We start from the raw sequence: 26841 nt of genomic DNA on the forward strand, positions 1-26841 counted from the left end.
CTTTTGATATAGTACCCATGTAACTATATAACTTTGAGTAAAATAGAAATGTGTGTTTTATGGAGAAGGATTTTCTGTCAATAAATGCATATCCTTTCATTCATTCATACATATATACAGACAGACATACATATGTATACATATACCATCATTTCTATTTTGGTTTAAAAACAATTTTTTTCTTTTTTTTTTCTGAATAAGAATAAGAAGGACAATTTTATGGTGGTTTTCTAGGTAAATGAAGGGTTGTTGTGTGATGGTCCTTAGTAGGAAGGATACAAGAGTGAATCTGTATGTTTATTGAGATAATGATTTAATTTAGACATTTGTAAAAATTTGTATTAATGTTGTGAGGTGCTACAGTATCTTATCAAGTAAGCTTTACGTAATCATCTCCTAGGAGATGGGAATGGCTACAGTCTATTCTGACTCGGGTGAAAGTTGAGTTCTTCTTAGAATCAGAGGAATGAATAAAACATGATTTCTTATTTTTAATCCTAGCCTTGTGGTTCTAGGAGAAAGCATGTGTGTGGTAAAAGAGTCTGGGCTTTGGAATAAGATGTGGATTTCAATCTCAGCTTTGCTGTATGCTAGTATATAAACAAGTCACTGTACCCATGAAGAACAGTTTTGCCATCTGTTAAATATGATAATCAATTAATGTGTACGGTTGTTGTAAGATAATATTATAGGCATTAAAAAATGTAAGACCTGTGTCCCCAAACACTAGCACAATATGTATACCTGTATGCTTACACAACTTTTTTTTTTCCTAGGGGAGTAATTTTTGACCAGGCAGAGCATCATAATCTTTTGGGGAGTTTTTTCAAAATATACATTATTGAGCTGGACCCCAGACTAACAGAATTTGATTCTTTAGGGGTAGGATTTAGGAACATGCATTTTGAAAAGTTCCTCTGGGGGATTCTGCTGCTTATCTTTGGTTTGGAGCCCTACACTTTAACTACAAGCTGCTATTAAGGGTAAAGAGCCATGTCTCTTTACTTTTAACACTCAAGTGTAGTGTCTAGCATTTAGTGGGTATTTAGATAATTCTTAAATTGTCTGGTAATAATGAAATATTATTAAATTGATAAGTAAATATATTGAAAGCAATAATTTATTGGTATTCCCACTAATAGGAACAAGAGTTTGTTAAGATTGTAGGAATTAAATATGAGGTTGGACCTCCTACATTATGCTGCTTGAAGCTTGCATTTCTGGACCCCATTTCAGGCAAAATGACTGGAGAATCTTTTTCCATTAAGTGAGTAGTTATTGCTGGTTCTGTTTGCATGCGTGTATTGTAATAGCTGTTATATATGCTGCAGAGTACAGAGCTCAGTGGGAAAGGAAACACTATAGCATTATTACAGGGTTTTGAGTTTTAAAGACTAGAGTTTAATTCTTAGTTTGTTCTTCAATTTAATAGCTATATATATGAGAGAGATGATGGATGGATGAATAGAGAGACTTATCAAAAAGTTACTTAACCTTTCTGAATTTATGTTGTAAAGAATCAAAACCAAACTTTTATAAGTACCTAATAGTATGCTTGAAACATGGTAGTTTTTCTGTTAATACTAATAGAAATATTAAGTCAGTGGTTCATTTTTGAAGTTGAATTTAAAATATAAGGAGATTAAAAAACATCAATTTAGAACAGCACTTTTAAAAGCCCTTAATATAAAATAACTCATTAAGCTTTGAAACCTTCATTGGCATCTTTATATTTTTAATGTAACATGATAATAGGCAGGGCACTCGCAAACAGAGCAGATGGTGTTTAATTTAAGTAAAGGCATTTCTAGGGACTGTGAGGTTTGCAAAATTTTGTTTAATGGCTTCACATTAAACATATAATCCTTGGATTATTTAGTAAGTAACATATACTATAATATCTATATTGATTCACATGTACTTTTTTATGTGCAGGTATCATGACATGCCAGATGTCATTGACTTCCTTGTGTTGCATCAATTTTATAATGAAGCCAAAGAAAGGAACTGGCAGATTGGTAAATATAGAATTGTCATTTAATTGTTAAGCTTAAAGTAGAGTAAGTAACTTTTTAACTGTTATTGAACAGAAATTAATTTAACATTTACCTAGAAAGAGCTATCAGGCAAACTAGACAAATTAAGTTGAATTTCCTATTTGGTTATATTTAGGTGATTTAGTGCACATCATGTGTGACATATAATCTTTAAACCTTCTGCAAACACCTACTCTATTAGTATACAAATCTGAATAAAAATAATATTCTTAAATGTCAGTTGTCTTAAAACAGAGCACTTTATACTTGGCTCTTAAGGGGACTATTTCTGATTGTGGTTTGTTCCCTCCCTCCTTCCCTTCTCCCCTATAATAAGCAGTTTAAAAAAATAATGTGAAGGAAAGTTTTTAAAAGTTAAAGAAATTTACTTACAACTCTGTTGTCATAATATAGAACATAAGGATTTAAATGCTATTGGCCTTTTTTGCACACTTATATATATACCTGGATTATTAAAATGTATTTGTAGCCATAGTGAGTTCATAATTTTGGAAGGATAGGGCCTCTCAACCTGACAGAATCCTAGCTCTATCAATTACTAGCTATTTCATCTTGGGCAAGTGTTTAACCTCTCTGTGCTTTGCTTCTATTATTTTAAATATTAGTACACACCTGTAAGGTTAATATGAGCAATAAATCAGTTAGTATATAGAAGCATTTATAAGGATACCTGGTACATAGTCAACACTGTAAATATTTGCTGTTAGTATTATATTTAAGAAATATTTTGGTCCACAGTGGTTTGGTTTTGTAATCATTAGCCATTTAAAGACAGAAAGCTAGTATGAAAAGATTTTTAAAAGCAAAAAGCTAAAAGATAAAAAGAAGGGCAGCCCCCTTGGTCCCTTCCCACTGTGGGAGCTTTTCTGTCCTCTTAATAAATCCTGCTTTAAAAAAAAAAAAGAAAAACAAGAAACTGTGTCAACATACATATATGGTACAATAAGGAATATGCCTAATGATGATGCCAAGTATATAAAAGTTAAATTATGCTTGGTAGCATTTATTAAGGAAGATATGGACACGTGGCTTATTTCAGCAATATTTCTACCACTTGAAAATCAAGATAATTAAAGAGAGTAAAGTGTAAATATCACTGATCTGGAAAACTCAGATCAAAACTTCTGAAAATGCCAGATACAGTGCTATTTCTATATTCAACAAAAAGTACCAATTTAGAGTGGGGACGGAGATCATGTTCTCAAGAGCAATGTTTGAAGAATTTTTTAAAACCATTATAGGTGATAGATTCCGCAGTATAATAGATGATGCCTGGTGGTTTGGGACTGTGGAAAGTCAGCAACCTTTTCAACCAGAGTATCCTGATAGTTCTTTCCAGTGTTACAGTGTTCAGTAAGTACAGTTATGTTCCTTTATGCCTGATATGATATTGTAGTAGTATATGGTTTTCAGTAAGCTCTCCCAGAAATACCTTTTTATCTGACTTATCTAGTCTCTGAATGCCTGTACCTGTAAGGAAGAAATGCAATGGCAAACCTTTTGGCTAAAACAAAGAATGACCTAAAGACTTATTTCTCCCTCTTTTATTGCTTGCATTTTCTCTTAAGTATTTCTACTTTAGATAAGAATTGCAAGTATTTTTTTGTGGAAAATATAGAAATTAATTTAATGTTTAAAGTAACTGTTAAAGCTGGAATATAGCAAGGAATATTAGTACCTAGTCTTTCATTTAATGGTATGAATTCTAGGCAGAGGTATGTTTGGAGGTACTATTTGTTTACAATATTGACTTTGATTCTTTTTAAAATCCCAGAGTTGTAAGATTCCTAATGAATGAAGCCTTTCGAGAATGATAGAAGAAATGTTTATTTTATGAGAGTAGACTTTTAGTCTCCATATGGACTACTGCCCTCTAAGTTTCATATTGCTGGACCATGTTTTCTCTATTAAAGGTTTATTATGATCTTTATGTAAGCAGAGTTATACTTTAAAGAAAACTATATTGCTGTTTTCCAAATTTCACCCCAGGAAGTCATGCAACTTACGCTAGTATGTGAAGTAAGTGCCATGTGAATTTGATTTGCATCTTGTTACTTTTTAATAGCTGGGACAATAATGAGAGAGAAAAGATGAGCCCCTGGGATATGGAGCCAATTCCAGAAGGAAGTAAATATGCTTTTTAAAATTATTTTAACATAAAATGGCAATAGCATGTTATTGTAAACTAACTTGTTCTGATTGTTTTTGTATTATACCTAGCTGCCTTTCCAGATGAAGTTGGTGCTGGTGTTCCTGTGTCCCAGGAGGAATTGACTGCTTTGCTATACAAACCCCAGGAAGGAGAGTGGGGGGCACATTCCAGAGATGAGGAATGTGAACGGGTTATTCAGGGCATCAACCACCTTCTTTCCCTGGGTATGATGAATGTGAAAAACTAGGAACTTAGAAAAGAGCTAGGAAAATCAGAATATGAAGTTTTTCAGAAGGAAATGGAGTTCTTTACTGTATACTCCACTTTTAACTCAAGAATCACAGTGATTCTAGTTTTAATATTAACATTTTTATATGCTTGGCCAAAGTAATAACTAATAAACTTTTTTTAGTACTCTGAGGGAATAATGGTGAATGCCAGCATATAAGTGTCATTTTCATTCTTGAGTCACTTTAGCTCTCTTGCTATTAACTGAACTTGACTTTGGATGGGTTCCTTGGTAAAGACAGTGGGTGAGTAATTTATTTTACCTACATGAAAATTGCACTAAAACATATGACTTGTGAAATCTGACATTAATCCAGGAAAGACATAGAACCCAGGTTAAACATGGTGCTTTAAAATTTTGTTTGATTTGCCTGATTTGAACCTGTATATCATGCATGATTTATAGATATTGTTTACAAAGAAAAAGACTAACATTCTGTTTGTATCATTGAATCATCATGGGTTTAGAAATGTAGTATATTGCCTTTCCTTCTTGTTTCTATATGAATTATTGTTCTTTAACATGAGATGTTAATGTTCTTTATTGGTTTTGGTAATATTATAGATTTTGCCAGCCCTTTTGCTGTTCCAGTGGATCTCAGTGCCTACCCCTTGTATTGTACTGTAGTTGCTTATCCAACTGACCTCAACACCATCAGGCGGAGACTTGAAAATCGCTTTTACAGGTCTGTTAAGTTTTCTCATTTATTATATGATGTTTGCTTTCATTTTTGAGGTCTGTATTTTTATAGTATAACATGATTACCCAAAGACCCTCGTCAAAATTTCTTCTAGAAATAGGGAACTCTGATTTCCCTTTATTCAATAGATTCTCCCTCTTCCAGAGTAGAAAAGGGGTAGGAAAGAAAGACAGAGAGGAAAATATGGATAGCACAAATTATGTATAAAACAAAAACTGCAGTTGACCTTAGTTTATTAAAGGCAGATTAAGTGGCTTGTGGATTCATCATGATTAATGTGCTACAGATTGGGATCATGTTTAAATCCTCTGTTCGGGAATTAGGTGGCAGTAAATTAGATTTAATTACCAACCCCAAAATATATGTATAGGAAGAGTCAAGTTACTTTTTTCCTTGGTTTTGATTGGGTGAGGGATGGTTATGGCAGGGCTGTGGAGAGCACTTCTTGGTTCCTCTCTCATCAGAGCCTACTACTAACCACAGTACTTCATGAACTGGTTAATCTGCCTCTTATAATTGAGAATTGGTTGTGTTTTTATAACATTATATATTTGATTCAATAATATATCACAAAAGTAGCTAGGTAAAAATCTGTCATTGTCTATAATCTGCTTTTAAAGTTAAAAATCTACCTATTAATTGATCTAGCAATTCTACAACCTTGTGTTTATACAAGAGAAATAAAATCAAATGCCCACTAAAACTTAGATAAAAATGTTCATTGAAGCCATATTCATGATTGCTGAAGAATTCAAACAACCCAAATGTTTATCAATAAAAGGGTGAATCTAACGTTTGTGGCAAATTTATATGATGAAATACAATTTAGCAATAAAAAGGAACACACTACTGATAGAAACAACACAGATGAATTTTACAGATACTATGTTGAGTGAGAAAAGCACAAACACAAGTTACAGTGTATGATTACTTTTACATAAAGTGCAAGAAAAAAACTAATCAATTGTGAAAGAAGTCAGAAAATGGTTGATTGAACAAAACACTTAAGACCTGTGTCATGTTTTTGTTTGTGATACCGCAATAAGATCTTTAAACTGAAATGAGATAAAATTTTTTTTTTTTTGAGTTGGTATCTCACTCTGTCACCCGGACTGGAGTACAGTGGCCGCTCCCGGCCACCGCAGCCTCCACCTGCTGGGCTCCTGCGATCCTTCCGCCTCAGCCTTCCGAGTAGCCGGAATTACAGACATGCGCTACCATGCCCGGCTGATTTTTTGATTTATTGTAGAGATGAGGTCTCGCTGCCCAGGTGGGTCTCGAACCCGCGGGCTCAGGCAATCCACTCACCTCAGCCTCCCAAAGGCACGGGATTACAGGCTGAGCCACCGAGCCCGGCAATCTAAAATTTTTAATGAATAATATTTTTTATTTTCTCCAACATGTTTTATGCCATTGGTTTGCTAATAGCTTCAGTATAATACGTTTGATATTGTTAACAATAATTGATGACAATGTATTTTTCATATTGTCTTGATGATTACAATTTTATCTCCACCCTGCCTTTACATTTTTGATTTGAATAGATTGTCATTTAAAAATTTTTGGTCAAATTACTAATGTCCTGGATCAACTCTATTTCAAGCTTTGATATGCAGTTCAGTATTTCAGAATTCTTGCCTGTGGTTCAAATACTGTAACTATATCATTCCTTTTCAGTGCACATCAGTCATATATATTGAGTTACATACATGTATTGGAACACCTTTGACATACTGTGGTTAAGTTATTAATTGTTCTGTATTATACATTCCTAGATTATACTTTAAATGTATCAGCCAAGGCTAACATAGGATATTTTTTTCTTTCATAGAAGAATATCAGCATTAATGTGGGAGGTACGCTACATTGAGCATAATGCCAGGACTTTCAATGAGCCAGACAGTCCTATAGTTAAAGCAGCCAAAATTGTAACTGATGTCTTACTTCGATTTATTGGGTAAGAAGCAATTTTAGCTCCCAAAGAGGCTAACTTAAGACTTTAAAACAATTTTTTAAAAATTATTGAAAAATCATAGAAATTATTAAAGTGACTTCTTGTTTCTTAAGGGATCAGAGCTGTACTGATATACTGGATACTTATAATAAAATTAAAGCAGAAGAAGTAAACAGCACTGATGGAGAGGAGGTAAGAATTATGGCATGACTAGTAGGAATGAATCCCTTATCTGTAATTTGGAATACAGTAAGTATTATATGTAAATGTTGTAATTGGACATGAGCAGCAAAACAGATTTTTGAAAACTCACTGAATACCTGCATCTTTTTATATTAATCTCTTTAACCTGTACTTGGGTGGCATATACCAAAAATATAATAGTGTAGTCAGAGATGGGTGGCCAGTCGTCCTGTTTGACTTAGTGGGTTTTAGTGATTATAAATCAATACTTTGTTTTCCATCCTTTAAAAATGAGACAAGCCGGGCTCGGTGGCTCAGCCTGTAATCCCACACTTTGGGCGGCTGAGGTGAGTGGATTGCCTGAGCCTGTGGGTTCGAGACCCTCCTCGGCTACTTGGCGAGACCTCATCTCTACAATAAATCAAAAAATTAGCCGGGCGTGGTAGCGCGTGCCTGTAGTTCCAGCTACTTGGAAGGCTGAGGCGGAAGGATCGCCAGAGCCCAGCAGGTCGAGGACAGCCACTGCACTCCAGTCTGGGTGACAGAGTGAGACTCCAACTCAAAAAAAAAAAAAACGAGACAAAACACTCTTTTTTTTCTTCTTTTTTTATTTTAAAGATGTGGGGTACAATTCAGGGTTTGGTATACAAATGTTCATTATGCAGGTACCCTTGTTGATAAGGTGTGCCTTTCCCTTCCCTGGCAGTTTCCCTCAACTGCCAATCCCAACCCCTCCTCCCCTGACAGTTTCCCACTACTGCCAATCCCTTTCTTATAATATTATGATAATTGTTCAAGGTCCACTTACGAGTGAGAACATATGGTACTCTGTTCTTTGTTTCTGTGATAGATCACTGAGTATAATGGACTCTAAATCCATCCAAGTAAAACACTCAATATTTTAAAGGAATGTTTAGTTGATGGAAATTTCAGAAAGGATTTTATTTTCTATGCAATGTATATAAAATATTAAATTATTTTAAAATTACAAGTTTAGAAGTCTACATGCTTAGTAGTTTTATGAATTGCTACTTGATTTACTTTATGGAAATTTATAAACATAAACCAGTCTTTTCTGAATGAAATGGATTTACGACTCTTAGTAGACCCTTACCTATCTGATTTCCTCTTATATGTTCCTAATTTACTCAAAGCCATATTTGACTAGAGGTTATGATAGAAACAAAAAACAAGATTAGAGATTGATATAATAATAGAAAGTGATAATTCAAAAATCTTTCCTGGAAAACAATTTACCCCAGGGATGAGTGACTTAGATATGCAGATTCTATTGTAGTAGCATGAGATATTTTGCATGTATTATCTGTACTGTTAATTTCCAGAATGGTAAATCTCCAATGCTGGCTGTTTTTTACTCCTTCATAAAAATGTGTCTGACTCAGAAACGTTGTATTAATAGAGTCAAAAGTTATTTACATAATCACAAGGAAAATATGATATACCAACTAAGTATTAAATTCTTTAAACTTAAGAAAAAATTATTATTCGTATTCATTATATTTTGTTATATATTCCTTATATTTTATTTGACCTTTCACACACATGTATTTTAACTCAGGATTTGATATAGCAAGAACTTTTCCTCAGAATAGCATTATTTTGATTGGAATAGAAAATTTAATTAAAAATGTAATTCAAAAGCATTGTTTATTAGAAAGGTATGCCAATAGCTCATGAGCTGCTTTTCTACTAGGCATTGCCTAGATTGCATCACCATCATTCTATCACCGGTTGACCTTTGAATTAAAAAAATTATCCCTCCAAACGGTAACAACCTTAGGTTGTAATACTCATTTGTATTTTCTCTATAGAAAAGGGGTCTATTTATTGAAAAAGCAAAGAATTAATTGTTAGTATTTAATAATTATGTTATATTATGAACATGTCATATAGAATAAAATTTTTAAAAAATACACTTAAGTACAACTTCAGCAGATACCAATCACTGCACTTTTTCCCTCATTTCCTATTCTGATTTAAAGAGAAACTTTGACTCTTCTTCCAGTATATTTTCCAGCTTGTACACAATATATTGGGAAAGTTTGGAATGAGTCTCCCTCCAGCCTTTGCTATGCTGTCTGCTCCAATGACAGAAAGTTTATTGTGATTATATTTGCCATTTATTTGTAAATAGTCATCTAACTTGTAAGACTTTGGATGTAACTTAATATGTTCTTCTACTCTTCCCCTGTAATTTAGGAGACAGAAGTGGTTGATATAGATTCAGATGGTCCTGGTACTTCATCTGGAAGAAGAGTGAGTAAATAAATAGAGAAGAAAATTTTCAGATTTCCTGTGTCAGGGATTATCCCTATAACCAACCCCATGTTTGGAGAGTTGGCAGAAGGACTCTCAGAAATAAGTGTATAATTACAGCAGTGCAGTTAGGGTACACAGTTGGATTATGGGTAAACAGACACAGGCAGAGTCTAGAGAAATCCATGTGCAGTCTTCCTTATGCCATCTCTCCTATGAGGGGTCACATATCACACTCTTTGATCAGCAGTGTAAATGTAGCAACAAGTACGTGATTAGAGACTCAGTCCTCAAGGATTTTATTGGAGGCTGGTTATACAGATGCCTTCTGACTAAGATTCCATACTAAGATTCCATACTAAGATTCCAAACTCCCAGAAGGAAAGCAGGTATTCACAAATCACATTGTTTGTACTGCTTATGTACAGTAAACCATCTTTATTATTTAGGAAACAGTTCCAAAGTTCCAGGTTCCCAAATGCCAGTTTAGGGCCAACCTTGCAAGCAAGCCCTGCTAAAGATAGCAGCCTCAGGCCTGCCATGTTAACTCTTTTCTACAGACTTTCCTTCTATCAGAATTAGACATATTGTTTTATATAAGGAACAGTATCTTTTGAAATACTGAAGATGATCATACCAAAAGGCATCAAATGGTAAAAAACAGAATTTGTCTTATTACTCCACAAAGGAGTTCTTAAAAAAAAAAAGAAATAAATCTTTCAAGTGTTATTTTAAGAAAATTACAGTGCCATTGTCAAATATACTTAACTACTAGCAAATATTAAGACTATATAGCTATCATCACTCTTGTAGTGGAAAATAAGCATTTGTTCCTCCTTACCTGAGGTTCAGATTTTCTTAAAATGAAAGTTCAGAGTACTAGAATTATTGCCACTTTCAGGAATATAATATCTAGGTTTTGTTTGTTTTTTGCCAGAAAGAATGATGTCTACTTTGAACTAAGAAACTTTAAAATAGCAGCTGCTCTATTTTATATAGATACATTAACATTAGGGACACTTGAGAAATTCAATATAGAGTTAGGGAAAAAGATTTTAGTTATAATTCTATTAAAATCTATAGGTCAAATGCCGAGGTAGAAGACAGCCTTTAAAGTGTAATCCTGATGCTTGGAAAAAACAGTGCAAAGAGCTGTTGAGCCTCATTTATGAACGTGAAGACTCAGAGCCGTTTCGCCAGCCAACTGATCCTCTTTCTTACACAGTAAGCATACAGTTGTTTAATTGCCAATATGATAACTTCCCATAAATGCCCATGCCAAAATCTAGTTAAGAGCCATTCTCCCTCCCTCCTTTTCTTCCATCTAATCTGTGAATTGTGAGAGTAGTGTGATTAGTCATGACTTTAAAAAATGCCTGTCATATATTTAATGTGCAATTTGCACAGTTGCAAGCCAAATTTGAATAAAAATGTATTTGTCATTCTCTTCTACTTTGATTACAGATATTTGTTTAATACATCTTACTGGCTTCTAATATATTTCTATACACTGTAGACATTTGGTGGCATATATAAGTCCTGTTTAATTTATACTGAATATGTTCTCAATATGGTCATTCAGAGTAACCCACATACTAGTGTTTTCTTTTCTTTCAACAAAGAAAACAGAACTTAGATTATAGGATTCCTTTTCTAGGAGTATATCTACGTATACATCAAATTATCCTTTAGTGTAGATAGCACACCTATTTTAACTTTTTTTGAGAACAGGTATTCAGATCATCCTCTGAGCTTAATACACAACAGCATTCTCTATATAGAGATCTCAGTGGGGAAAAAATGTTCAAATAAGGAGCGAGATTATGTTCAGCAGAGCTTGTTTTGTTTGTTTATAGGGAGTTTAGGTAAAATAATTAGTCTTGTATTTTTCATAGTGGAGGAGAATCGTGCATGTAGAATTCCTTTCCCTTAAAGTACAGCCATATTTCCTATTTATATATTTTTGAGCCTAAGTAATAATGATAAGTTTTGATATTTTGCTGTGGTTGTCTAGAAACTAATATATGCTCTTTATCCTAACAGGGTCATCAAGAGCAAGAGGGAGAATCCTCAGAGTCAGTTGTTCCAGAAAGACAACAAGATCCTTCTCTTTCTGAGGTAGGCCTGGAAGTCCCTTAAAAAACATATACTGGTTGTTTTTGTGTTTTAACTTCATAAAACCTCCATATTGTACATGAACCTATTGTAACTTGTTTAAACTCTGCTCCTTGCTTTTTAACCTTTCTTTTTTTTTTTTTTTTGGTCATTTAGTTTTTGTTCTGTTTTCAAATCAGCATGCGTTTTCAAGACTGTTCTATGTAGCTTTCTTGTAGATGTCTATTTGTTTATGTAGATCTAAAGCTACTGCAGCAAAGTAGAAAACATCAATTGCACCATATAATTGACTCTATATTGCAACTGATTTTTCCACTGGGACTTCATTCAGCAAGCAGGCTGAGTGTTTCGAGTCTTGGTCATCATATTACACAAGTTCCAACATTTATCCTCTATGATAATCTTAGCATTTCATAATCCATACTGTGTTGGAATATGCTTTTGGTTTTTTATGATTTAAGAAAATAAGAAGATATATTTAGAGCAATTGTGACTTCTCATACTTTGAAAATTATTTTCTTTCTCTTTATATTACCTTTTCTCTGCTCTTTCCTCTGGCTTTGTGCCTTTTTTTGGTGTGGAACATGTGGATATTTTACTTCTTAGTGATTCTAAATAAGGAATCTAATAATGACCATGGTTTTCAATCTGAAACTTATTTATTGAGGGTTGTAGCATATACAGGTATAAATTTCAGATGTAATTTCATATGATAACCCTACAAAAATCCTAACTATACTTGAAAGATTTATGTTAAAATGGAACTTTCCCTCTCCCTTAATCAAAATCAAACCTATGAAATGGAAGACCTTAGATGAAGCAAAAGTATCATGTTGATTAAAAAACAAAAAGGAAAGAGTCATAAACATGACCAATTTGTCTTTGACTCTCAACTAAGACACTTAAGTAGAATATTCACATAGTAGGGAATCTTGGAAATATGTAGCTAATTTGTGAATTGTAACTATTTAATTATATGTGAATAATTCCATCTTCTACTGTCACCAAGCATTTTGCCAGGGTTTTGAAAGTTAAATCAGCCTTTAAGCAAGAAATGGAATTCCACATTATGGACTCTGTAGAAATGAAGCCAATGGCTATGAATTTTCTATTCTATTCTTTCAGAGTTATTTATGGTTAGTAACTGCAGTGTGAGGTCTAAGGCTCCCTCGATCCCAGCTGTTTTAATGAGTCACCAAAAGATGGTTTGCAGTCAGGCTGAAGTAGTTGATAGATTGAAAAGCAATGTGTTGGGGGGGGCAGGGGGCAGTGCATATAACATCAATAAGGGTACCTGATCTCAAACCTCCAAAGGGAGCCCCAAACTTTACTTGTACGCTTTCTACTTATCTACCTAATCCTGAATTGTACCCCATATATTAAGAGAAAAAAAGAAAAGCAATGTGTTTATTTGATGGTGGATTGTATTAATAGGTGGTACAAATCACAGTCCCGTTGTATTATATAGTATTGTTACACAGTGTGAGTATTTAATAACATATTCTTCTTTGTAGGATTGTGAAGATATTATAGGCACTCCTATGGACTTCAGCACTGTGAAAGAAACTTTGGAAGCAGGAAACTATGGTAGCCCTCTGGAATTTTATAAGGATGTTCACCAGATATTCAGCAACTCCAAAGCGTATACCTCTAATAAAAAGTCAAGGGTATGAAAGTGTTATTAGATGGGTTAATTGTCTAAGCATTTAGTTATATATATATGTATATTAGGCAGTTTTTTCACCAGTTTTAAAATTACTAAACAAATATATACTACAATTCTGACATAGTTACTGACGTTTTATTATCAAAACCTTCTTTGAAATATGGATTGTTTCTTAGGCATGCATCACTGATATCTGATAAATTTTTAAGTTCGTTGCACAGTAGATTTACACTTTCCCACTTCTACTTCATATAAAATGTATTTTCACTAATTTCTGCAGGCAAGATTTTTTTACATTTGCTTTCCCCCACCTTCATCATGATTGTTAGAGTAACATTTTCTGTAGAAAGTTTGGGAAATACAGAGAAGTATAAAGAAGAAAATAGCCAAGTGCAGTGGCTCATGCTTGTAATCCAAGCACTTTGGGAGACTGAGGCTGGAAGATCGCTTGAGGCCAGAAGTTCAAGACCAGCCTGGGCAACATAGCAAGACCCATCTCTATAAAAAAATAAAGTGAAACAAAATCTATTTTATTTTACAGTTACTATTTAATGTATCTACACCCAGAATTTCCTACATTAATATATATACTTACATATGTTCCTATATTTTTAAAAACAGATTTCATATTTTGAAGTATTTTTTGTTATTTGAGTGTTGTGAACATTTTCCTATATCATTATGACTTTTTTTTTCATTAATCAGTATTTTTTATTATGGTTTTGTGGGGTACAGTTAAGGGTTAGGTGTACAATGACGTTTCATTCAGGCACCCTGTAGATAAGAAGTGTTTTCCCATCCCCCGACAGATATTTGCTACTGTTAATCCCATCCCCCTCCCCCCCATAGTTTCCCAGTACCATCCGTCATTTTCTCATAGTATTGCATTGGATGTTCAAGGTCCATTATATGAGTGAGAACATGTGATATTCGGATTTTTGTTTTTGTGAGAGGTCACTCAGTATTATAGACTCTAGTTCCATCCAGGTTGCAGCGAAATTCATGATTTTGTTCTTTTTTATGGCTGCGTAGTATTCCATCGTGTATATGTACCACATTTTTTTAATCCAGTCCTCTTTTGATGGGCAGCATGGTTGTTTCCAGGTTCTTGGTATTGTGAACAATGTTGCGATAAACATACGTGTGCAGGTATCTTTTTTATAGAGTGATTTGTGTTCTTCCGGGTATATTCCCAGTAGGGGGATTGCAGGGTCATATGGAAGGTCAATTTTTAGAGCTTTTAGGAATCGCCACACTGCTTTCCACAGAGGTTGCACTAGTTTACACTCCCACCAACAGTGTAGAAGTATTCCCTTTTCACCACACCCTCTCCAGCAGCTGTTATTTTTTGAGTTGTTGATAATTGCCATTCTGACTGGAGTTAGGTGGTATCTCAGTGTGGTTTTGATTTGCATCTCCCTGATGATTAGTGAGGTTGAGCATTTCTTCATGTGTTTGTTGGCTGCTCGAATGTCTTCTTTTGTGAAGTGCATTATGACTTTTTGAAACCAAGATTTTTAAAGGTATTCTATTGTGTGATTTTTCTATGTGGTTTAACCAGTGTCCTGTTTGCTGGAAATTGTGGTTGTTTCCAGTTTTTCACTTTACATGAGTAATGCTGTGACTAATAATTTTAATATTGTACAAATCCCTGGAAGAAAAATTATTAGCCAAAGGATGTTTTTATCTTTAAGGTTTTTGGTACATACTAAAAATGTTCTTTTAGAATGTTCTTCCAGTGTAAATTCCCTGTGACATTGTATGAGAGTCTTTTTTGCTACCCTTCACAACACTGAACATTGTCTTTTATATTTTTTAATTTTCAGGTGACAATGAGATCTTGCTTTAATTATTCAAGAATAATTTTTCAAGTGAATAAATAGTACATAGATTTTGTGTTGAATGATGATGCTTTTATTGGTCTAGGCATGTGTATACCTTTCTTTTTTAATATAACCAAAGTAATTGGTAAAACAAGACTATAATTTTTGCCTTTTCAGATCTACAGCATGACGCTGCGGTTATCTGCCTTATTTGAAAGTCATATTAAAAATATAATCTCTGAATATAAGTCAGCAGTCCAGAGTCAAAAAAGGAGAAGGCCACGGTACCGAAAACGTCTAAGAAGCAGCAGCAGTTCGTTATCTAGTAGCAGAGCACCTAGGTATTACACTGATGCAGCATTTTATTTTCTCAAAACATTTTGTATTGGATTACCTCACTTCTGAAAGTATAGGGATAGTTGAGGAGATCCCAAGAGATCTTTCTTTTTCCTGAACTCTTGGGCCTGTGTAAAGATGGAGCTAGTAACCAAAAGCATTGTGTGTGGATTTTACTACACCAGAAACTTTTTTTAATTTTAGTGATTGAAGTTTAGCTGTCACATTATCAATTTGAAGCATTTGACTTTAATTTTAGGTCATTTCCTCTTTGGTCAGCTTAAGCATTTTGTGTCATACTATCTATTATAATATGTTGCTGACAGAAAAAATGCTCAATGTTGCTTATTTTTACTTCTAGTCCAAAAGGGAAACAGAAACAAATGAAGTTGCAGCCTAAAAATGACCAGAATACCTCAGTGTCTTATGCCAGGACTAGCTCTCCTTTCTCATCACCTGGTAAATATGTCTTTTGTTTTTAGTGTTCTTATCTCAGCTTAATACTGATATTAAGGAACTAGAAGAAGCATCATGGTTTATAATTCAATGAACAATGGATTTAGATTTAGAAAAGTTGTGTTTTATTCACAATTCTGCTTGCTAGCTGTGTGACCCTGGGCAATACATTAGGCCATATAATTTAGTTTCTTCATTAGACTAGGTAAATTTTAAAGTCTCTTCATTTTAGAATTCTTTGACTGAATTATTTTTAATGTCTATAATACTTAAGAGCATTCATCTACAATATATTAGTCAATGTAAGATTTGAGGATTCATTATGTGTGAAGGTGGGTTCTTTGAACAAATTTGTCTGACATCTTATGCTTGAAAGTTTAGTAGTGATAAACCATTTGTTCTCAAAATGCTCATATTTCCTTTTTAGAGCAACTTACACTTTTGTTATTGGAATAAAATAACTGAAATATTGTTTTAAAAGCAACCTTTTAAACTTTCCTGAAAACATGATATTACAATCTTAAAATACAAGTTTCAGATGCTACTGAAGGACTTTCACTATATCTCCTTGATGATGAACTGGATGGGCCATTTTCTTCAGCGGGCTTCAGTGGATATAGCCGAAGTGGAAATAGCCATGACCCAGGGAAAGCCAAATCATTTCGGAATAGAGTTTTGCCAGTTAAACAAGGTAGGAAATAAATATGCAACAGAGCATTTATTCTTTATTTTCTTATGATAGACGATGAATCATTTAAAAACTGTTGTATTAGCATAATAAAAACGAATATGTCATTGTAGTTATTGAAAGTTTTAATATTGTCAAATTTGAGTCTGATAGGGTTTCATATCCAAAGTTAGGAACAGACCACTAGCAGATTTCCAGTAACTATTTTCAAACATAGTTTAGTCTTTTTTAGAATTTTATTATAGAGATATGGGGTACAAGTGAGGATTAACTACATAAGTAGGCTGCATGCAGGTGAAGTTTGAGCTTCTAACTGACTCTCACTCCCCCTGGTAGTGGACCAGGTATCCTTTGTGTTGTCTTGTGTCCCTCACCCTCCTATCTCCCTCCCCAGCAGTGTCCACTAACTGCTGATTTCTCCTTTGTGCTAGTAGTGTGAGCTTAGTCTTAAAATAAAATGTAAAATGAATAGTGGAAAAAAACTAAATGAGGAATTATTTCCTTGAGCACATAAAATCCCGATGTTTGGGCAAATAGGATTTTTTTTTTTTTGAGTTGGAGTCTCACTCTGTCGCCCAGACTGGAGTGCGTGGTTGCTCCCAGCCACCGCAGCCTCAACCTGCTGGGCTCCAGCGATCCTTCCGCCTCAGCCTTCCAAGTAGCTGGAACTACAGGCGTGCGCTACCGCACCTGGCTAATTTTTGATTTATTGTAGAGATGAGGTCTTGCCAAGTTGCCCAGGCTGAGTCACCGAGCCCGGCAAGATTTTTTATATATTAAACAATACTAATGAGAAAGGAAAACTTTTTCAAAGTCATCTTTAAAATAGGTCTCATATTTTTGTGGGCCACTCCACTAAAAAAATAATAGATCTGGGTTTAGAAATGAATCTTCTTTCAGTCAGCACTCATTTCTCCCACCTTCTTACGTTTTTTTCCAGCTATATAACTCAGATATTCTCTTCCCTAGGGGCCTGCTATATCACTAAGTCAGTGGTTTTCAGATTGTGCCCTGCCCATTTTTGGGGGATCCACAGAGGTACTTCCGGACTTCTCAAAAGAACCTTCTGCATTCAACCAGACAACTGTTTTTAATTTTATATAATGAGGTTTTATATAACTTTTCATTTGGAGACAAATTTCCACTGCTTAAAAAGAAATCACTGACTTAATTCATTATCATTTTCATCTGTCTTGGACCATGTCAGGACATCAGTTATCATAAATATTTGAAGGTTATTGTTATTTGAAATTTATAAAGAATAGTTAATATGCTTTTACACATGTTTTGTTGAAATGTAGATTTTACTTTATATATGTTTTAACAAAAGATTAAGTATCTTATCTGATGTTATTTAAGTGTCAAATAACTTAAAAATAGACTTTCCAAAGATGTATTATATATTGGTTATATGAGAAGAAACACACTTGATTACTTTAAAATAACTAGTGCCGTTATTTTTCGCAATTTGTAACATTACTCTCTCTCCTCTGATCCTGCTGCACATTGCATACTCATGCCACTGCCTTTTCTCATTTTACCCTCCTCTTCACTGCCAAGTTTGTAGATAGAGTAACCCGTACTTCCTGCCTCCATTTTTTTTCCATGTACACATTCCTTTATTTTTGTAGTCTGTCTTTTGCCCCAACCACTCTCCAAAAGCTGTTCTCCCCATAATCATCAGTACTCTTCAGTAGCCTACCAGTTTCCTTTTCTTGGTACTTATCTTCTTGATCTCTGTATCATTGTACACTGTTGACTACCTCTTCTACGAGCTCTACTTTCAGGTTTCTATACTTTACTGATTCTCCTTTATCTCTGTTTCTCCTGTTTTGTTTTGTTTTCCTTTGACGCTACTTGCTCTTACTGCAGAGTTTACCACTGTTTTTTGTTTGTTTCTTTTTGTCTTCTACACATAAAGGAATCGAATGACTGCAACAGTCATCTGAATGCAAATGACTCTCCAAATGAGTATACACAGCTTAAACGTTTATGCTACCAATCGTATTTTCAAATAAATCCTTTAAAACAATCATTGGGTTCTTATCATCTTTGCATCTCAAACTTGCTTCTTTTTCAGTGCTCACTATTTTAGTTAATGGCACCACTGTCTTCCTAGCCACCCAACTTAAAATTTCTGTGTTCTTTAACTCTTCATTTACCCCTCATATCTAACTGCCAAATTTTGTGAATTCCACAACTCATTACTACCACTTAAACCTCCTGTCGGTAGTGTTTTGCTCTTACCTTAGTCTCTAACCTAGTTTATTAATCAGCTCATGCTTCCATAACAAAATACCACAGAGTGGCTTGCACAACAGATGTTTATTTACTCACAGTTCTGGAGACTCAAAGTCCAAGATCAAGGTGCCTTATGGGTGGTGTCTGGTGAGAGCTTTTTCTCGTGGCTTGTAGATGGCCACCTTTTTGCTGTGTCCTTATGTGACCTCTTGTTTCTATACAGAGAAAGAAAGAGAGATCTGGTATTTTTCCCCTCCTATAAAGATGCCATTTCTATTGGATTATGGCCCGAACTTATGACTTTATTTAACCTTAATCACCTTCTTATAGACCCAGATCTCCAAATGCACTTATCAGAAGTTAGAGTTTCAAGTTATGAAATTTGAAGGAACACAATTCAGTACACGACACCTAGACTATTAGATTAGTCTTGTCATCGTAGTCACCCTAGTCTAGAACAATTCTAGTCTTTCTTCTTTCCTTCCAGTCCCCTCTTCTGCTACCTCACTGTCTGGTCCTTATCAATTATCTTGGCTGGTTTTTATTTGTTTATCTTAAGAGATAATATCTTGTTCTGTTGCCCAGGCTGGAGTACAGAGGTGATTATACTTCATTGCAGCCTCTACCTCCTGGGTTCAAGCGATCCTTTTACCACAGACTTCCAAATAGCTGGGATTACAGATGTGATACCACACCCAGATAATTTTTTTTGTAGAGATGGGGGTCTCACTGTGTAGCCCAGACTGAACTCTTGGCCTCAAGTAATCCTCTTGCCTTGACCTTCCAAAATGCTGAAATTACAGGCATGAGCCAGTGTGCCTGGCCTCTTCTTTATCTTTAAATATTGGGACATCTCCGGTCTTGATCCTCAGCTGCCTTCTCTCCATATACTCTCTCAAGTGAGTGCTCTCCCAGTTTTTATTATCCTAGATATCATCTCTTTACTGAAAATTTCCAAAATTGAATTTTTAGCTCCATCCTCTCTTCTGAGCTCCAGACTGGCATACCCACCTGCTTTTTAAATAAAAATAAATAAATAAATAACAAATAACTGGAATCTTGCTTTTTTTTTCAGTACCCTCTCAAACATGTTCCTCTTTCAGTGTTCTCTAACTTAGCAAAATATCTCTACAGTTCACCCATTTACACTTGACATCTAATCTGTCAGTAAGTTCCATCAGTTCAATTTAAAATTAAAAGTTAGCTCTGATGTCTTCTCTAGAAGGGAATATTCCAAATCTAATTACTTGTCATCACCTCTATTGGTACATTCTTCATCATGTCTTACCTAGACTACTACAGAGAAGCAGCTGGTGTCTATTCCCAACCTTGCCTCCTCTAATTTATTTTCTATACAGCAACTATAATACTCTTTTTAAAATGTAAATCAGATCCTGTCTTTCTCTAGCTTAAAATTCTCCACTGTCAGTCATTTCCTACCACTCCCTAGTTTTCTATTCCACTCTAGATATGATGGTTTTCTCTCTTCATCTGTTGGAATGTTCATTCCCCAGATCTCAGTTTTTTCTTTAAATGTGGCCTCTGCAGAGAAGTCTTTCCTATCTAAAATAGCCCCACTTCTACATTCTTTATTTTTTTAACCCCTTTTCCTTTTGGTTTGTTAGCTTGTCTGTTTTTTGGAGTCGGGGTCTCACTGTCTCTCAGACTGGAATACAGTGGCATGATCATGGCTCACTGAAGCCTCGACCTTCTGGGCTTAGGTGATCCTTTCATCTCAACCTCCCGAGTAGCTGGGATTACAGGCACATACCACCATGCCTCTTTTTTTTTTTTTTTTCCTACAGACAAGGTCTTGCTTTGTTGCCTAGGCTGGTCTTAAACTTAAACTCCTGGGCTCAAGCTATCCTACTCCCTGAGCCTCCCATAGTACTGGGATTATAGAAGTGAGCCATTGTGCCTCTTTTATTTATTTATTTTTTTAATATAGCATGTCTCACTATGTGAAATCATTATTTATTCATTATCTGTCAAGGTGTTCCCATTAAAATATAAATTCCAACATCAGACTTTGCCTTATTCATTGCCATATTCTGATTCCTAGCAATGCCTAGTCCATAGTAAGTATCAGTAAATATTTGTTTAGTGAATGAATGAGACTATTCTGATTCATATTTTTAAAATTCAGCCCTTAAAACTTGTGCCTAGCTACCTTATCACTCATCATTCCACTTTCACATTCTTCTCCCCCCAAACAAAGCAGTCACATAAAAATCTAAACTTCAGTATCTTCCATTTCAAACAAATTTAAGGTCTTCTCTAACACCCTTTGTGATTTTAACTCATCTATTCTGGGGGAACTATAGAATGTTTTTGAACCTAAATAACCATATTATCAATGCCAAAGCTTAACTTTTAAAAATCATTCATTTTGATTTAGATCACTCCCTTGATGGACCTCTTACAAATGGTGATGGCAGAGAGCCCAGGACAGGAATCAAGAGAAAACTACTTAGTGCATCAGAAGAGGATGAAAGCCTGGGAGGAGAAGAGAAAGAGAAAAAAGAAACAAAAGAGAAATCACATTTATCCTCCTCGGAGAGTGGAGAGTTAGGATCCAGTTTAAGTTCTGAAAGTACCTGTGGTTCTGATTCTGACTCTGAATCAACTTCCAGAACAGATCAAGATTATGTAGATGGAGACCATGACTACAGCAAATTCATACAAACCAGACCTAAAAGAAAACTCAGAAAGCAACATGCCAATGGAAAAAGAAACTGGAAGACGAGAGGCACAGGAGGAAGAGGCAGATGGGGAAGATGGGGTAGATGGAGTAGAGGAGGCAGAGGAAGAGGAGGCAGGGGAAGAGGGGGTCGAGGAAGAGGTGGAGGTGGCACTAGGGGGAGAGGGAGAGGGAGAGGTGGAAGAGGTGCTTCTAGAGGAGCAACCAGAGCCAAACGAGCACGTATTGCAGATGATGAATTTGACACCATGTTTTCAGGACGTTTCAGTAGACTGCCTCGAATTAAAACAAGAAATCAAGGCAGGAGGACTGTTTTATATAACGATGATTCAGATAATGACAATTTTGTGTCCACTGAGGATCCTCTGAATCTTGGTACATCCAGATCAGGTAGAGTGCGTAAAATGACAGAAAAAGCCAGGGTTAGCCATCTCATGGGATGGAATTATTAACAGTTAATAAATTTAGAATAATTTTAGAAATTCAATGGCCTTCTACTGCAGGGAATTCACCAGGAAATCTACAAAGCAAGTTGTGTGGGGACTTCTGCTTCCTTTCACATTGGTGCTTTTCCATTTATGCCAGTATACATTTGTTTCAAGACTTTTGATCTCCACACTTCATTTGTTCAAACAAGCCTTACTCATTAGGCCTTAAATTAAATTCTGCCCACCCACACACACACACACAGACACATACACATAGACAAACATGTACACACATATAACACACAGACACACTACAGATTTACTACATTAAAGGAGCATTCAGCTTCTTAAGAGTAGCATGACATTTTTATCTCAATAAAATAACCCTCTTTTGCTTTTGTATCACAGAAGTATAGCACCTTCTTACAGAGTTTTATATAGTTTTTTTTGCCATTTTGATTCCTATACCCAGTAATAATAACTTTTGCACAATACACCAATCCTAAAGGCAGCTATTAAATGTTTACAGTTTCTATATTGTAAGAACGATCTGGATTATTTTACTCTTCCCAGGCCAAACTTTCATGAATTGTACTGAACTGAAGTATATATTTATACTACAGTTTTTTGGGGGGTGGGGGGAATCTTGATGTGCTTTTCATTGATTTGCATAATTCACGTTAAAGGTGAGAAAGGGTTGGTGCCTTGTAAATATGTAGCAAATCTTTGTGGTGTGTCTTGATGTGTGCATTAACTTTATTAAAAAAGAATACTTGAGGTATCAATCTAGACAAGGTGCCAAATGCAAAAGCTTCTTGCATCCATTTTCTTTCTCCTATTATATTTTATTGCATTAATAGAACTTGTATAGCTTAAAGAATAACTTAAACATTTGAAAAATCCTCATCCACAAAGAATAACTTCTTTGAACAGTAGCTCAGCTACCTCTTAACTACAACTACTGGAAATATTAAGAAATATAGTTGCTGTTATTCATTACTGACTAAGGAGAAATAGAACAAACTTGGTAGGAATGAATACCCTTAAATTATAAGCTGAGAGGTTGTTAATAATTGTATTGGCTCTCAAATTAATAGTTGTAATTAAAAACTTTCCTAAGTATAGTATACTTTACCTTAGACTTTCTTAGAACTTATTTGTGTAGGTAAACTTGGGCTACTGCGTATATATTTCTGCTACCACGTATATATTTCTGCTACCACTTACTGTTTAACAGCTGTGAGTTGCTGGTTTTCATTTGAATCTTAAAATTTAGCAGAGCACCTAGTTTGAGTTGGAATGTTTTGGCTACATAGTATTTTGAACTAACTTTAATAGGTTCTGCTCATATCATTCCAAAGGTTTCTTCTTTTCTAGTCTTTGAGAAGAGAACCTTATTGCACTGCACACTGATATTTTGAATCATTATTTTATAGATGAAAAAATCTTTAAAAAACCCTTTTGGTCTTGTTTACAGCAGTAGAGTGCACATGGTTCCATAAGTGAACTTGAGTTCCAAGATCAATTTTACTCCTCAAATTTGAGATTACAGATTTGCTAATTTGTTAGATACATTTTTTGAGGTGAGAGGGATAATATTGATCTCTGTTTTTGTAACAACAAATTTGTTGCACTTATATCAGACTTGTGAGATTAAACAGACTTTCTAATGTGTACCTAGTTATCCCAGGATATTTCTTAAGCTAATGTATTTGTCTCATGCTTTCAATCATTTCATGCATCTGAAAATCCTTTAGTGCAGAGGAAGGAGTACACACATAACTTTGCTTTTTTGGTAGGGTTGGGGTGAGGGTTATTCTTGGATTAACATCTTTAAGCAATTTTCACTTGCAGTAGAAATGATGTTCAGGCTTTAAGGAAGTATTGTGAATTGTTAATGGCACTAATTTCTGTTACTGGACAGTAGACCAAGCTATTTTTGTGTTGTAATCTTTTTTTTACTAAACTAAAATTGCTTCTGGTTGTAACTCAGCTGCCACTTTTAACCATAGTATAGGTTCAAAACGTTCCTGTTTTTGAAACTGTTTGATTTTTGCTAAAGTGTACTATTTCAGTTATTCATTCCTTGGGCATTTAAACTATATTGTGCCTGTGTTTTCCTGGAATCAATAACACTTTGGCCTACCCTAGTCAAAGTGACATAGTTACTTAAATTCCTGGATATATACCCAAATGTGGATCACATGTATCATTTTAGTGTGAAAATTTTTGTTGACATTCTTCTATGAAGAGCTGACCTCTGAAAATGTAGAAGAATTGACATTGTGTGATTTTAGCTATCTGGAGCTTTATTTATAATTTATTTTGAAAAATGAAAATGCCACATTTATTTCCCAAATGTCAAGATTTTCTAGATTTTAGATAATTAGAATAATAAGGCTAAAGATGTTTTTAAGCATATTTTATATGTAGTGAAATACTGTGAAAATACTAGTGAACAGCATTTTGCTGTAATGTTGATTTCAGTTATTAAGATTTAAAGAATTAGTCACCAAGGTATGTTAGTTAAGCATAGTTATCATTTATTACAAAACAAACAGATACTTTTCTGTTTGCATGCAAATTATTTTAATAAGTGTGAAATAAAAGTTTGGAAGATAGTATTTTTACTTTTATATCTGGACTTTCCCCCTCAATTTATACTTTGCTTTTTTGTAACACCACCTCCTGTGAATGTGTTGTAATTTGTGTCACATTGATAACATTATCATTTTAACTTTTTTTCAAGGCCCTTTAAACCTAAATAAGATCTGGGTTCAGCCATAGCAAAACAAGTAGGAAATGAGCTGAGAATTTTGAAGAAAAGTCTAAATCTTAAGTTAATTGCTAAGAAAAACCACTGTTATATTTAGGCCCATGAGAGCATACACATGTATAAGCCTAATCCTATGCTAGATGTGAGTATTCAATGAGCTGTAGTATATCTCATAAATGCTAATACTGTTTAAATTTCCAGCTTTAAGATCTTAGCATGTGTATATATTTATAAAACCTGAATTGTGTCTTTCTTCTATGACTTGCTGTGTGTATCTCTTCCAGCAAAAGGATGCTCTCCAAACCATTTGTTAGCCTACTAGCCTAATGACTAAATTTGTTTTTGTATATGTGTGTGTGCACTTGTGTGTATGTAGGGTTTTTTTCCTAACTGGAAACACCTTATGTCAGACATCTAAAAATGTGTATTTTTTATGGAGGACAGTCTACCGCCTTTTTGCCTCTGTACAGTTTTAGCTTACCTATTTACTGCTTGACCATCCATTTCATTATTTCTTATGGATAACCAGTCCAGGTTTTTTTCCTGTACCTGTGTCCCTCTATTTTAATTTAACTTGCCCTTCTTTTATTTGTTTCTTTTTCTATTTCCCTTCCCAGAGTTCAAGCCTGTGCTAGAGTTCTTCTCTACAGCACTTTGTTACATCCAGAGGCAAAGAAACTAAGTAAAATTTATAAATCTCATTCTGAACAAATGTGTGTCAGATATCTAACTCAGCTTTTCAATACTTTAAAGTACGTTTGAGTGATTTTTCTTTTGTTTATGTTTTAATCCCATAGATTGTCATCAGACAATAACAGAGTGATTGAAATGGAAAGATGTGAATGCCACTTCTAGCTTTTTGACAAAACTTTTTTGAGCATTTTTCAAAATGTGTATGTTTGTGATAATGATAAATGAAACACCTTATTACTTACTTATATATCTCAAAATTCATTTTAAGCACATTTGCCAACTGGTACTTATCTTCAAAGTTGGAATTTTCACATCTGCAAAAAGGAGACATATAAATTTCAGTATACTTTCATGTCCAGCTTTTTATACAGTCACAATAACATTTTGAGCTCAGAAATAAATAGTTTAGTTCTGGAGGAAAGGATGGACCTTTTGACATTTAACATCTGTTTTAAATGTTATTTTTAATTAAGGCTTGTTTTAAAAATTAGTGTGAAAATATTTTCATGATTTTTGCTTTTCATCTCTTAGCAAAGTTTTTTTTGTTGTTGTTTGTTTGTTTGTTTCTTTTTTATCAAGTTGTCATCACCAAATTTGCCAACCTTCGATTACATTCCGGTATAAAGTTAAATTTTTTTCATAGTGCTGTATTTTGTGGAATATGGATAGAACTCAGGTTTCTTGATATTTATTTCTTATATAGCCTTATCCTTGATTATTTACTTTTCCATCTTTTCTCTCCTTATTTTTATCCTCATTTTTTTTTTCTGCAATGAAGATTGTATCTAATTTAGCACATTTTGACTGGCAATTTTTTATTTGTTGATGAAAGAAATGCAGCAGAAAAGCCCTTGCAATTTAGTATTAAGGTGTGTTTGTTTATGTTTATTTTTATGTATACCCATTTCTTATTCTTATATCTATCTTAATTAAATTTAGAATATGAGACTTTGATATATAAAAGCATGATAAGTATTTTCTAAAAAAATAAAATAAAACTATTGATACATAATGAAACCACCGTTGGTGATTGACTTTTAAAATCACGTACAAGCATATTTAGAAATCCAGTTGGGAAATGTGTTTTTACATGTGTCACCAGATACACATTAGGCAGTACTACAAATGTTAATTCTTAAACAATAGCGTGGTGATGGCAATCAGTAATTTATTTCTTTGTCCTGTAATTTATCATCCTTGTTTTTTGTAATCTTTATGCAGTATTAACAAAACTGTACCTTATGTTTGTTCTTAGTATCCATAAGTTTTAAAATGAAAAATCAGTTAATAGTTGATGTGATGTTGT

General features: G+C 34.3%; 1 protein-coding gene across 3 annotated transcripts in view; it reads left to right on the forward strand.

Moving 5' to 3' along the window:
* Positions 1-25256, forward strand: part of BRWD3 (bromodomain and WD repeat domain containing 3) — a 111990-nt gene extending 86734 nt beyond the window's left edge. For all 3 annotated transcript variants that reach the window (XM_008069344.2, XM_008069345.2, XM_008069346.2), the window contains 16 exons: positions 1143-1267; positions 1936-2018; positions 3299-3410; positions 4123-4184; positions 4278-4433; positions 5063-5183; positions 7030-7155; positions 7266-7344; positions 9556-9612; positions 10696-10836; positions 11656-11730; positions 13242-13394; positions 15394-15557; positions 15914-16011; positions 16541-16699; positions 21336-25256. In XM_008069344.2, coding sequence (XP_008067535.1) covers positions 1143-1267; positions 1936-2018; positions 3299-3410; positions 4123-4184; positions 4278-4433; positions 5063-5183; positions 7030-7155; positions 7266-7344; positions 9556-9612; positions 10696-10836; positions 11656-11730; positions 13242-13394; positions 15394-15557; positions 15914-16011; positions 16541-16699; positions 21336-22090 — 2466 coding nt within the window. In that variant the 3' untranslated portion in view covers positions 22091-25256. The remainder of the gene's footprint in view (positions 1-1142; positions 1268-1935; positions 2019-3298; positions 3411-4122; positions 4185-4277; positions 4434-5062; positions 5184-7029; positions 7156-7265; positions 7345-9555; positions 9613-10695; positions 10837-11655; positions 11731-13241; positions 13395-15393; positions 15558-15913; positions 16012-16540; positions 16700-21335) is intronic.
* Positions 25257-26841: the final 1585 nt, after the last annotated feature.

This window comes from Carlito syrichta, unplaced genomic scaffold, assembly GCF_000164805.1.
Source record: "Carlito syrichta isolate Samal-C Ts95f unplaced genomic scaffold, Tarsius_syrichta-2.0.1 Scaffold311944, whole genome shotgun sequence".
Taxonomy (NCBI): domain Eukaryota; kingdom Metazoa; phylum Chordata; class Mammalia; order Primates; family Tarsiidae; genus Carlito; species Carlito syrichta.